The sequence below is a fragment of the Trichophyton benhamiae genome (genome assembly GCF_000151125.1).
Source record: "Trichophyton benhamiae CBS 112371 chromosome Unknown contix01456_5.r1.exp, whole genome shotgun sequence".
Lineage (NCBI taxonomy): Eukaryota > Fungi > Ascomycota > Eurotiomycetes > Onygenales > Arthrodermataceae > Trichophyton > Trichophyton benhamiae.
The window spans coordinates 9841-22628 of record NW_003315080.1 but is presented as its reverse complement, the minus strand read 5'-3'; the positions used below and the strand labels follow the sequence as shown (position 1 = coordinate 22628).

General features: G+C 52.9%; 5 protein-coding genes across 5 annotated transcripts; 3 read left to right on the top strand and 2 right to left on the bottom strand.

Annotated features, from left to right (window-relative positions):
• Window positions 1-275: 275 nt before the first annotated feature.
• On the bottom strand, window positions 276-2059 carry ARB_02985 (uncharacterized protein; the record flags this gene model as incomplete). Its single annotated transcript, XM_003010240.1, has 2 exons — window positions 276-1365; window positions 1506-2059. 2 exons carry the CDS (start codon window positions 2057-2059, stop codon window positions 276-278), a joined length of 1644 nt encoding a protein of 547 aa, XP_003010286.1.
• A 719-nt stretch (window positions 2060-2778) lies between these two features.
• On the top strand, window positions 2779-4946 carry ARB_02984 (membrane bound cation transporter, putative; the record flags this gene model as incomplete). Its single annotated transcript, XM_003010239.1, has 10 exons — window positions 2779-3106; window positions 3172-3235; window positions 3301-3348; window positions 3419-3460; window positions 3517-3764; window positions 3905-4218; window positions 4314-4533; window positions 4604-4632; window positions 4710-4763; window positions 4854-4946. The coding sequence occupies 10 exons, from the start codon at window positions 2779-2781 to the stop codon at window positions 4944-4946; spliced, it is 1440 nt and encodes a 479-aa protein (XP_003010285.1).
• Window positions 4947-7142: 2196 nt separating this feature from the next.
• Window positions 7143-10611, bottom strand: ARB_02983 (C6 transcription factor, putative; the record flags this gene model as incomplete). The annotated part of the gene is made up of 2 exons (XM_003010238.1): window positions 7143-9327; window positions 9404-10611. 2 exons carry the CDS (start codon window positions 10609-10611, stop codon window positions 7143-7145), a joined length of 3393 nt encoding a protein of 1130 aa, XP_003010284.1.
• Window positions 10612-10698: 87 nt separating this feature from the next.
• ARB_02982 (uncharacterized protein) lies at window positions 10699-11673 on the top strand (the record flags this gene model as incomplete). The annotated part of the gene is made up of 3 exons (XM_003010237.1): window positions 10699-10996; window positions 11183-11347; window positions 11522-11673. The coding sequence occupies 3 exons, from the start codon at window positions 10699-10701 to the stop codon at window positions 11671-11673; spliced, it is 615 nt and encodes a 204-aa protein (XP_003010283.1).
• Window positions 11674-11855: 182 nt separating this feature from the next.
• On the top strand, window positions 11856-12186 carry ARB_02981 (uncharacterized protein; the record flags this gene model as incomplete). Its single annotated transcript, XM_003010236.1, has 2 exons — window positions 11856-11950; window positions 12030-12186. The coding sequence occupies 2 exons, from the start codon at window positions 11856-11858 to the stop codon at window positions 12184-12186; spliced, it is 252 nt and encodes an 83-aa protein (XP_003010282.1).
• Window positions 12187-12788: the final 602 nt, after the last annotated feature.

Here is a 12788-nt window from a genome sequence, read left to right as displayed (position 1 = left end):
AAAGAAAAAAAAAAAAAGTCGCGTCAAGCTCGCGTCTACGCGTAAAGTGGTTTTTCTCACGTGATATAAAATTGGCTCCAGCTCTGCAGGCAACAAGCAACAACAGCAATGGACAACAACTATTCATTCAAGTAAACATTAAAACAATGCTCGACACAAGAAGTAGAAACACCCTCGATTACTGGTCTAGTTACTCCGGTACGTAGTCGTTGACTCGTGATCGTAAACTGCATAAGAGGCGTCATGGCATGGTCGGCGAGACCGGGACTGGCATGCTATATCCATCCGCTATACCGGACCGGCAGCTCGTTCAGGATGCCCTCAGAACCATAACCGACCCCAAGAAGGCGGACTCTTTCGATCTTGCCACCAAAGTCATCCTCGACGGTACTATGCCAGTCCTTAAGGTGCGCGCGGACCTCATTGTAGACCTCCGGGTCATCTATCATGAGAAGGGCAATAGCGTCGTAGCCCCCCGCACCCGGGACAACACCGCCAATAACACCATCCAGTTTACCAAGTGAATCCAATAGCTCTGTCTGTACCATTGGCTCAACGGGGACTTCGCTCTTCTTTGTCATTGTTTTAATCCACATCCTCGACTTGAGCAGCAGGTTACGCAGCTCGTTGAAATCTGCTCCCGGACTGTGGAGCAATTTCCTCAGTTCAAACCGTATCTTCTCGTTGTTTAGTTGCAGATTAGCCCATATGATATCCGCTTCTTCACGGTTTTCGTCTCGCCAGCGAAGGAGCTTTTTCACCATGCCTGGAGTCTGGGAGCCGCAGTCAACGTCGCAGAGGACCATTCGTATACCCATGGGTAGCTTGAATCCAACATCATGGCACTCGGTGTCCCATGGAGCACCTGCGTTGACATCTTCCACGACGGCAAACAGGCGGTCTTCAAACCCGGCCGAGCCAGGTTCACCCAGGCCAGCAAGTACAGACGGAGAGAACCGTCTGTAGTAGCACGACCCGTAAACAGCGGCAGCAACATCGAAACCAGAGCCTATCTTCCCCTGTGCGGCGCAGTGTGCAGCTTGAGCCAAGTTATGTAATTTTGCTTTGTTCTGGGAGAGCTTTTCGGGCTGAACGGTCCGATGAACGACCAGGGCAGATACTAAAGCGGTTACCAGTGCGGCGGACGAGCCTAGGCCTGTCTTATGCGCATCCTGCAGCCGTACTCCAAATTTTTTGAATCCTGCATACCCGCTATTGGAAGAACCGCTCGCAGTGGTTTCAGAGTAATAGTCATCGTCCGCGAGTATGGTCACGACAAGGGAACCAATATTATGAGAGGCAGAAACATAGCTCACGTATGTCAGCGCGTAGTTCAGAGAAGTCTCGACGAATGGATTTCGGGGCCTGTTTACTCAGGAGCTGATTAGCTATATTGATTCGTCGGCCGTATTAAGGTAAACGACACCAGGTTTATGAAACAGCCATGCAGACAAGGGAACGAGGGAAACAAAAAACAAAAAAGGGGGGATAAGAGCATAACGAACCCGTCGTCACATTGGACGGCCCTGACACCGCCTCCGTTGTCAGATCGTTGGATCTTGTACTTCCATACGGCATCAACAAACTGCGGTGACCTGACGGTGACCGTATCCTGCACCGCTTCCTCCTGCGCCCCGCCGTTGACGATAGCAGCAGGCGGGATTTCAGCTGTTCCCACGGCTCCTTCTCCCGCTGCCTGGCCGCTGTTCAGCTGTGAATGGCCCTCTGTCTGTGTCTCCGCCGCAGACGGCCGTCTCTTGACGCTCTGTTGTTGCACCACCACATGGATCCTGGCATCCAGGGCACAAACAGTCCCCGTGTAGTCCCTGTCCAGGACCAGGTAGCCGCCCGCAAGCAGCACCTTTCCAGGCGCCGATACGGCCGTCTCTGTCGCAGCCTGTCGTTGCTCTATCATCTTTGCTGTGTGCGCAGCCCTGTTGCTCTTGGCTCTTTGGTTTACCACTCTCTGGAGGGCGAGCTCGAGGTGGCGGGACGCAGCTTCGGCGGGTGGGATGGAGACGGATCGGCTGTGGCTGGGGGCTGATCCAGCATCGTCCATCTAAGCTTCTTGGGCGTCTCTGCACTGCTTAGGCTCACCCTCGCGCTGCAGGGCTGCGGTGGCTCGAATACGGGCGATGTGGCTGAACGCTGTTAGAGCGCCTAGCGGAGCGCTGGTTCAGGGGGGGCGCAATTCCTGGTTCCTGACTCGCTGGCGGTGCAGGCAGAAATACGGGGGAGGTCAGTGGGAACGGCTCGGATTGGGCCCCTTTTCCTTCATCGTGAGACCGTGACGGAGATGAGCATGGCTGGTGTCCCTGGTCAAGCTGGAATTAATGTGAGCTAGTTTAGTCTCGCTGGGACGAGGGCGGCTGTTCGTTTGCGGGCGCGATGCAGCGAAATAAAAGGGACGTCGAAGTTTTCCCCTTTTGGCGATTCTGACGACGTTTCTCTTCACCTCTATATACAACAGCATATTCTACACACAGCACAACCAGCCAACTAGTTAGCTAACCAGTCAGCTGTTACGGGACTGCGCAGACCGTTTTGGCCCAGAATGCGTAAGAAGCTTGTCGTTCCTTGGAAAAAGTCTTGTCGTTGCTTGTCGCCGTCCAGCATGCTAACGGGATGGCAGATCACTATCGCAGCCAAGCAAGGTCGCTGGCCTGGTATGACGCCGAAGGAGAGGCCCCGAGCCACAATCCGTTTGGCAGAACGAGATCTCGCCCGGAGAGGACGCTGTCGTCGAGCCTGGAGGCGGGCGGCAGCAACAATTACACGATGACCGACATGGAGCGGGTCAAGGAGCCAGAGACTATGCATGGCGCTGTGCCTTCGACTGCCGGGACCGACGGCGTCCAGGGAGGAACCGAGTCCGTTACGAGCACCGCACCTCTTACTCGCGCTGCCGGAGATATCAAGGCCGATGAGCAGGACGTCCACAGAAAATCGGGAGGCTCAGAGTCGGTGGACAAGCAGCAGGAGACCACCCCTAGAGAAGATGCGCCAGCTGCTGGACACGCAAAACAATTTACCGTTGCTGGCCAGTTGAGAGCTACCCTATTCAGCTCATGGATCAATATTCTCTTGGTTGCGGCACCCGCTGGAAGTACGTTCGCCCAATTCTTGACCAGGGCTGCCAAAAAGTGATAGATATGTGCTGACAGTCTGAAGTTATTATGTACTACCTCAAGGTCAACTCAGTCGCCGTCTTCGTGGTCAATTTCATTGCCATTGTGTAAGAATTGGGCTCATTAGAGGTTGAAGGAAACCGGAGACCAAAAATGCTGACCCATTGGATAGACCCCTTGCTGCAATGCTTGGATATGGAACTGAAGAAATCGCTATGAGGTATGTTTCCCTCCGGGATTGATTCAATTTGCGCTGTTCCGCTGTACCGCCCCTAACAATTGCCTTGCAGAACTGGAGAGACTGTTGGCGGTCTTCTTAATGCCACATTTGGGTAAGTGGTCCTCTCAGATGAACGTTACTCGATTGCTCGCTCACGATAAATTTTAGCAACGCCGTTGAGCTGATTGTGTCTATCCTTGCGTTGTTCAAGAATGAGATTGTCATTGTACAGACCTCGCTAATCGGAAGCATACTGTCTAACCTGCTGCTGGTCATGGGCATGTCCTTCTTCGTTGGAGGAGTGACCCGTATGGAGCAGAATTTCAACGTGACGGTAGCTCAAACTGCATCCAGTCTTCTCGCATTGGCCGTCGGCAGTCTGATCATCCCAACAGCCTTCCACACCTGGTCAGGAAGTATGTTTAGGACATCTCCCCTGTATAAATGTTTAGGTCTGCTAACTGTATCAACTAGATGGCGAGGCCGGCATTGCAGAAATTTCCAGAGGTCAGTGTATAGATATCGTGCTTAGAGAGGTGAACTAACGATCATGCAGGTACCAGCGTCATCTTGCTAGTCGTGTATGGGGCCTATCTATTCTTCCAGCTCAAGTCCCATGCTTCCATCTTCAACACGCCCAGTGAGAAAGTAGAAAAGAGATCAAAGTCCAAGAAGGTCGAGGATGGTGATGCTTCCAAAGGCATTGCCCAGATTGGAGCTGGTTTCTCTGCTTCCATGGGTGGACAGAATGCCCAGCATATCCCGGTGGTCGTCCCCGAGGAAGAAGAGGAACCCCAGCTTAGTATATACGTTGCCGTGTTTACTCTTTGCGCTTCTACTGCTCTGGTCGCTCTCTGCGCAGAGGCAATGGTACGTACTATACCTGCTTCATGCTGCAAGCACCTTACCTTCTTCCCTGAATGCTAGTATTGTGTTCTCTTGCTCATCAGGTTTGAAATACATAGGTTTCCTCGATCGACGCAATCACGACTTCTGGTGGCATTTCGGAAACGTTTGTTGGTTTGATCCTGCTTCCTATCGTTGGAAACGCGGCAGAGCACGCTACTGCCGTGACCGTGGCAGCGAAGGATAAGATGGATCTCTCTATCGGAGTTGCTGTCGGCTCGAGCATGCAAATTGCCCTTCTTGTGCTACCGCTTCTTGTAGTCATAGGCTGGATTGCTGGTATGTCTGTACTCACTTGGTTCTTTTTACACTCCGCGTCTCCGTTTATGAAGCTCTAGGCTAACGATAGGCTACTCCATTATAGGAAAGGATGACATGGTAATTGACGCCTAGTCCTGTAGATGCGGGTTTTTGCATCTCGCATATTCATATGATCGATACTAACATCAGACTAGACCCTTTACTTTGACGGATTCCAGGTCACAGTGCTCTTCGTCACCGTGCTTTTGGTATGTATCATACCCCATCTCTCAAAAAATAAAAATAAAAAAGTACCCCAGGTATATGACCGGCGTCTGACTGAAGAACCCCTGTAACAGGTCAACTACCTTATCCAGGACGGAAAGTCACATTGGCTGGAGGGAGTCCAACTCATGACCCTCTACATCATCATCTCAGTTGCTGCATGGTGAGTAACACCCCTTGTCCATGTCTCCCGCTGTCGACCCTTGCTGGTGTGTGTGTGTACGTGCGTACGTTGCTGACACTCGACTCACCCTGCAGGTTCTACCCATCCCGCAGCGAAAAGATGCACGGAATGTCATAGACGTCGTCGTCTCTGTCACCAACTGCCGGTTCATGTCCTGTTTGCCTTAGCTTCTTTCAACCCGGTACGTTATCAAACCCGCAACGTCACACCATGTTGCGGCTGGTAGCTCGCCTCCCTTTTTTCCTTCGCTTCCTTTCTTGTGATTGATACCCTTATGATGTTTTACCTTTTTACCCTTTATTTTCCTGCCTTTCTCTATAGAGTCAGTGTAACTTCATCTAATCAACCTACGCAATGTAACAAAGAGATAGAGAGGGAGAGAGAGAGACAGAGACAGCAACAATGCGTGTAATAAAAAAGAAACCGCCGACGCCTCGAGGCGCCTGTAACTTGCAAAACCCGCCGGCCCGCATCTCATCGTCAACTGACAACGAAAAAGCAAGAGATAAAAAGAAAAAAAAGAAAGAAAATAAGCAAAATAAAGCAAAGGTAGCAAACCAGCCTGGCCATCGACGCTTGACTCTGCTGTATTTTTCAACCTTCCCGTCTGTGGGACATCATCCCCCCCGCGCGCGCTGAAATCCCGCCGCAGTCCGCATAGGCTATCCAGCCAGCAAGACTATCCACGACCTGATCCGCCCGGCCGAAGCCACTGGGCAGGCCAGCAGCCAGCGTCGGCATAAGCATAAGCATAATCAAGCATACGCAGGGCAGATCAGATCGACACTCGAGCAGTCAAGCGGCTTGGATCTCCAGACTCGGCCAACGCTTCCCCGGAGCACGCAAGCAACTAACTCGCTAGCTAGCTAGCTTAACCGACGAGACCGCCAGACAGCCAAAACGTCACCCAGACGGGCTCAAAACACGAAGCCAGCGACGCAAGCGATGCCGAAAGCCCAGGCCGAGCCCGAGTTTCCCTCCCTTCCAGGTCGACTTGCCAGGGAGATAAACTAGCTTAGGTAGTTAGTTGGTTCGACGGTGGGTTTGCGTTAGCCTCCCGACTGGTTCCTGACCGACTCCTGCCCGGCGACGGCGACGGCGACGGCGGCGGCGGCGGCGGCGATGGATGCCTGCCTGTCTGCCTGTCTAGGAATACGGACGGCTGCGCCCCGAGACAGGTTATCAGGCCCTGCCAGCCTGCCCGCCCGCCTGCCCTGCTGGCCTGGCAGGTCCCGAGGCGCTCGCTGCCTTGGAAGAGCGATTTATACGTGAGTGGACGGCGGACGGGCCGAGGGACTTGATCGCGGCCTCAGGGGGGAGAGTTATCAGACAAAGATCAAAGATCAAAGCGCAGGACAGGCAGAGAGGATGCGGCCTGGCGAAGTGCCGCGAATATCTCTCTCCTCTCCTTGCATGGATGCCCGCCAGCTGCCTGATGGTTCGTCGTCTCTCGGCCATAAGTAGGGTTGCTAGCTGGCTATCTTGTTCGTTATCCTACGAGAGGATGCGGTGAAGATGATTGACATGTTTTTAATATAGTGTTTTTATTTTCAATTTCATTCTTCTTTCTCTGTAATCTTTCTTTCTTTCTTTCTTTCTTTTTTTTTTTTTATTTTATTTTGTAATTCTGGAGTTACCGTGCTCCGCTACCGTGCGAGTGATGTGTTACTCGCATGTTCGGAGTAAGGCATGAGACATGAGACAGAAACGTAATAGAAACACTCAGGCCATCCAGCTGCTGGAAAGGCCGGGAGGAAAAAGAAACGACGAAGCATGACAAGAATAATAATGAGATCCGATAGCATCATACAGTGGGTTTCGTTGTTCCCTTTGAGTTGAAAAAATACACCAAGAACAGCCAACATTAGAAGCCATATCCATGCCCGTACAAATGCCTGAGTGAGAGAGGTGAAAATAAATGTGGAAAAAAAGAAAAAAAAAAAAATTTACCAGTCCAGATCCATATCCAGCTCCTTGCCTGATCCAGTTCCTTGTTCCGATTTCATATAATGTAGCTCTGTTGAGAAGATGAGGTGGTTGTATGTGAAAAAGAGAAATGTAGAAGATAGCAGATGCGATGCAATGGCGATGAATAAATATATGGGAATAAAGCAGGGAGAGAAGGCAGAGAATGACGAAGGAGACGAGAGGAGCTGTAGTGTATGGAGAGATGGGGAGATTAATGGGTACATTCGCTCCAGATAAGAGCTAGCCATCCGTTTGCGTTGGTGCTGGCGTTTGCACCGGTGTTGGTGGTAGAGCTGTAGCCGTTGCTGGCTTGATACTGGCCATTCATGTTTGATAGCGACGCCGGAGACGGAGGACCGTTGGGCGTAGGGACCATGGTAGACCACTTATCGAAGCTATCTGTCTCGATAAAGGCAAGGACGTCTTCTCCATTTAGGCTGCTCATCCACAGCGGATTGGCATTGACCGCATCATATGAGCTGTACGGTGAAACATGCCGAGACGGCGCCTGGTGTTGGTGTTGATGTTGATGGTGTGATGCTTGCTGCTGTTGCTGCTGCTGTTGCTGTTGGGTAGGTGGTGGCGCCAGGAACGAGCCTAGGTCCAGCCTGGTCTGGGAAAGTGGAGGAGTCCTGTTGCTTGAGCCATGCGATACATTATGACTATGCTGCGCTGGTCCAGACCCGGGACCATGCCCATGACCATGCGCTCCGAGTGCTTGGCCGCTGTGGGTTAGACTCGGCTGGAGAGGAGGTAAGGGGAAGTTCTGCTGGGCAGCCAGATTCAGTGAGGGAAGAGACTGAGAGTATGGTGGCGGGGGAGGAGGAGGCTGGCGGGATGTTGGCCAGGGCTGGACAGCTTGCAGACGATGGTTTGAGTTCGAGTTGGATGGCGAAGGAGTCGCAGGGAAGTATGGCGAAGAGGCTGCTGTGGTGGGTGCAGTCGCAGCGGACGAAGATGGGACTGGCGGCGGGAGAGTTGTCCCTGCTGAGCTGGGAGGGCTGGCTGGCAGTCCCGTAGAGGGAGTATCACGATATGCGCCCTGGAAGGGAGGCAGGCTGTACGGCGAACCGGAGGGTGGACCAGCCTGCTGCTGAGGGGCTGGGAGGATGGGCCATCTATCGCAATCAGAGGACTGTTTCTCGCCATTCTCCTTGCATCCGTTGGCCATTATAACCATGGTAGATGCAGCAGCGCCGCCTGAAGTAGTTGCCGTCGCTGCGTTTGAGATGGGGGCCAGCGAGTGAGACGCCGGGCTGCCGCTGCTGTTGACCGGTACCCATGAGTCTCGGTGCAGGCTGCCAGCATGTCCCTCGCCGCCATGGGGACCTGTAGCAGTAACAGAGTTATCTGGACCCTCGCCTGGCTCACTCTTGACAATGTTGCTCTGCGCCTCGCTGCTGTGCTCCGTCGGATTCGCAAGAAGCATCGCAGCCATGTCGTCGTCCGACCCGCTCATCTCAGGCGTTTGGTCCTCTGTACTACCCAAATCTGTGAGCACCTTGTCCAGCTGTCTAAGTTCCTCGTATAGATTGTTCTGGACAATCTGCGAGGCGGAAGTATGGTGGTTATGGTTATGGTTATGGCTATGGCTGCTGTGCCGCTGAGCATCGCCAACTACCCTATTGCCATTTCCATATGGTGATGGATGCTGCTGCTGCCCGTCGACACCGTTCATCTCCATCTTCCTCCAGAGACGCTTCTGGTCTCTCTTGACCTTGCAGAAATATCCGTGTAGACGATGGACAGTTCGGAACCAGCCGACTGCCATCTTCAACCGAGGTCTCATCTCACCGAGGACCTCAATGGATTTCCTTACATCGGCCTGCGCCAGACTGCCTGCGCCCATCATTGTTACTGCAGTGCGACCGGGAGAGCCAGCGGCACCACCGTCGCTTGAGTGTGGCTTCAAACACAGGTAGCCATCCTGATCCATGTGGTTGAAGTGAGCAGCGTACACGCCCATGAAGGTAGCGTTGTAGATTGCGAAGGCGACCAGGGGCGTCTCCATCAGCACACCACGTTCATGACAGGTGCGAACAAGTTCCACCATCTGCCTGGCTGCGCGAAATAGTTCGCGAGCGCTGTCCTTCCAGAAGCTGTCGGGCACGCTGTACCTCTCGGACGGGTATGATGGCTCGTCCAGGGGCCCCTGTGGATCCATGGGCCGGAGCGGAAGGAAAGGTAGGTATGCGCGATGTAAGACAATGACTGAAAGAAAGTAGATGATGTGCATGAGTGCATATGGAGCGAGCGAGTTTTTATACATGATGTGGGTGTCGGTGTTGCGAGCGCTGTACTGCAGGTTTCTGTACAGTCCGTCCTGGAATTCATGTAGTTGGTCCCTGAGCTGGTTGAACCGAGACTCATGGTGCCACGGGGGGCATTGATCAGACCTATAGTTATCCGTTAGCATGCATAGATAGATGGATAGAAGCAGAAGAGGCAGTATTATAATAGGGACAGACATACCTCCTGCCTCCTTCGCAAGCCCATTTCGCAACGCTGCCCCATATTCGGATAATCCGAACAAGTCGGCCCAGGACGCACTCCTCGACACCGACTTCCCACCTATCGATCCGGTCTCCTATTCCATCGCTTCTGTGGCTGGAAACTGGAGGCCAGGGTTTGGATTTGACGTCGTCTGCATATCCGATCGACTGTCTGAGACTGGGTATCTGTACTCCGTTTGTGGTCGTGGTGGCCGACCCGTTACGAGAATCATAACTCTGTGACCGCCTACTGGGTCCGTTGCGGCCGGTGTTTCCGTCACTTAGCAGGGAGGTCCGTACCCGCTCACCAAACGCGAAGGCGTTCTCGCTGGGGAGCTGGATGCCGATCTCACGCACCCTGAGCATCCTTGGACGCAGCCTGCCGTTACTCAGACACCTGTCGAGGATAAAACAGCTCCAGAAGGTCCGTCTCCGGGTCTCCTGCTCGATGACGTCGTCTGAGTTGAGCTGGTCCCTGTGCTGGCTCTGCTGGTCGAATTCGGCATGCATTGATGGCCGGCGGGATGAGTAAGGGTGAGAAGACGTAGATATAGAGAGAGAATGGGATGGATAAGGCCCGTCGTCCTCTGTGGGCTCAAAGGAGAGACCCATGGTCTGGGATATCCGGACAGCCATGCCCAGGTAGATCCATGCATTTTTCCCACGACACATCCCCCATTCGTGCAAGGAGAGCATGAGAAGGGCCTGGACACGGCTGAGGTCGGTGATGGTGATATCGGAGCCATCAGTGCCGGCCAGCCGCGCCCTGAGGACATTGGCGTAGAACTCTGAGGCGGCAGTTGGGTTGCACGGGCTCACTGGCGACGCAGGAGAATGATGCTGAGCCAGCTGAGGGTGAAACCTGGCTGTCAGGGTCAAGACTCCGAGCAGAATCAGGGGAGACACCTCTGTCCGTGGTGCTGGGCTCTGGGATGGATCAGTAGCATGCTGTCCATCTGTGGTGGTGGTGGTGGTAGTAGTAGTAGTAGTTGTTGTTGTGGCAGCCCCAGTGGTAGTAGAGGCACTGCCGCCGCCACCGGAAAGATGACGGATCTGCGCCAGAGAGGTAGCTGGATGCAAGAAGGGCAAAATGGTAGCAAAATGCTGCTGGAAGAGGTCGAAGAGCGTCTCCCATACCTTGGGAGTGAGGATAGCCGAGTCCAGGGCCAGCATGTAATTCTGCTTCATCAGGGCGTCCTTGGAGGAGACCGAGGCGTTGACATGTTTCCTGTGTCTCTGTCTTTTGGGATTGTCCCATTCACTGTTACTGTTATTATGACTATTGGCGTTGTTGTTGTTGTTATTGTTGTTGCTGCTGTGGTTGTGGCTGCTGTTGGTATCGTCGATGCCGGACGAGGCTGTGATATCCCGCTTGACGCCGGCCGAGGGGTGACAGCCGGCCGCCGCTGGAGTTGGATAGGAGCACTCTCTGCCGGAGGACTCGCAAGCTCGACAGGTGGTGTCTATGCCAGCATTAACACACTTGATCTTGCTCCGGCGGCAGCGGGAACAGGCGATGCTGGAGCGCATCGTGGGCGGCAGCTCTTTGCTGGGGGGGCCAGATCCGGAGGAAGTAGGTATCTAGACCATGCAAGAGAGCAGTTGACGGTGAACAATAGCTAGCACGCGAGTGAGAAGTCAAGACGCAACAAGAGCAGGCGACCAGCGAAGAGAAGAAGCAGAGACGACGGGTATTAAGTCTGGGGGAGCCAGGCCGGCGGCGCGGTGGTGGTGCCGGTGCATGTATATAAGTAAGTAGGCAGGTGTACGGAGTACACTAAGTACTCTCTGGATGCGCTACCTTATTTTCCGCCGTCGAACGAGCAAGACGACGAGGGCGTATTAAGTTCGGTTGACTCCGAGAGCCTGGAAGAGCGGCCAGTCGGCTTCTTCTTCGTCCTTTTCTTTTTCTTTTTTTTTTTTTGTAAGTGAAGTGTGAGTACTTGAAGTCTATCAGGTATCGTCTTCTTTGCTTTTTTCCCTAGCACATCATGTACTGTAAGTAGTATACTTAGTTCGTCCCTTTGTACGGAGCAGCCTGCTGTCTCTGTTTGAAGCTCGAGGGTCCATGAGGGCGTTCGTTCGTCTTCCAGCCCAGCACTCTCTACCATCGCCATCCATCGCCGCTGCCTGCTTGTCCTCTCTCCTCCATCCCTTCTATCCCGTCTATCAACTTCGACTCTCAAGCGACTTTTTTCTTCGTCTCTCAAATTTGAAGCAACAAAAAATGGCGGAATTTTGCAAAAATAAAAAATAAAAAATAAAAAAAAAGAGACTAAAAGGCGGCGAAGGGCGGCAGAACAGGGGGCTTAAGGTTTGGAAATTACGTATTGCAAATACAGATATCTCGTATTGAAAACGGGCAGAAAGTTTGTATTTTTCAAAAGAAACTGCAAAAAAAAAAAAAAAAAAAACAAGAGAAAAACAAAAAGATGGAGAAAAAGCGAAGAAAGACGACGACGACGAGGACGAAGATGAAGATGAAGACGAGGATTCAAGCAGCAAAAAAGAAGGCCGGCGATGCGGAGTGAGGGGAGATGAGGGGACGGGGCCATGGTAGAGACAGCACAGGGAGCTGGGTAACCGCCGGAGCTGCCAGACGGCAGGCAGGCAGCAGATACCGCTACTACTACTGATACTACTACTGATACTACTACTGATACTACTACTGACACGGCAGACAGCAGACGGCATGAAGAAGAAGAAGAAGAAGAAGAAGACGACGAGTCCATGATGCTGCTAGTGGTGATGCCTGACAGATAGACAAGACTCCGAGTGGAACGACAAGAAGCCACCGGCTGCGTCATGTTTGATCTTGGACTCTGGGCCGCCTGCGGAGGGGCGTATCAGCATCACTTTCTTCTCAGGCACAGCACACGGCATAAAAAAAAAGAAGGGGAAAAGGGGGGAGTGTTAACTCCTATCTCAATTGCTCACAGGCTCGGGATGAGAGCAGCCATGCTGCCGAACTTGATTCTGACGGGACGCCCTTTTTGTTTCTTGTCTCCCTGACGTGAGCATTTCGGCTGGGATCCCAGGGGAAACGGTCAGTCTGATATCGGGGGCTTAACAATTAACAATGGCTAGTTATCCTTGGCTTGATGGCTGTCATGACGTCGTTTCCTCTCTCTCCCTCTCTCTCTGTCTGTCTGCATAATTATATTAATACATATTTTGCAGATGGGGATGGGATACCTGAGAACGCTCGCTTATGCTCCTGGCACGTCTTGCAGCCCAACACAACAAGACATCTTACGCCTTTCTGTGGGATGGATGGTGGATGGATGGATGGATGGATGGTAGGGACAAGGTCAGATCGGATCATATCAGGTCAGGCCAGGGCAAGACAGGACTGACTAGGACAG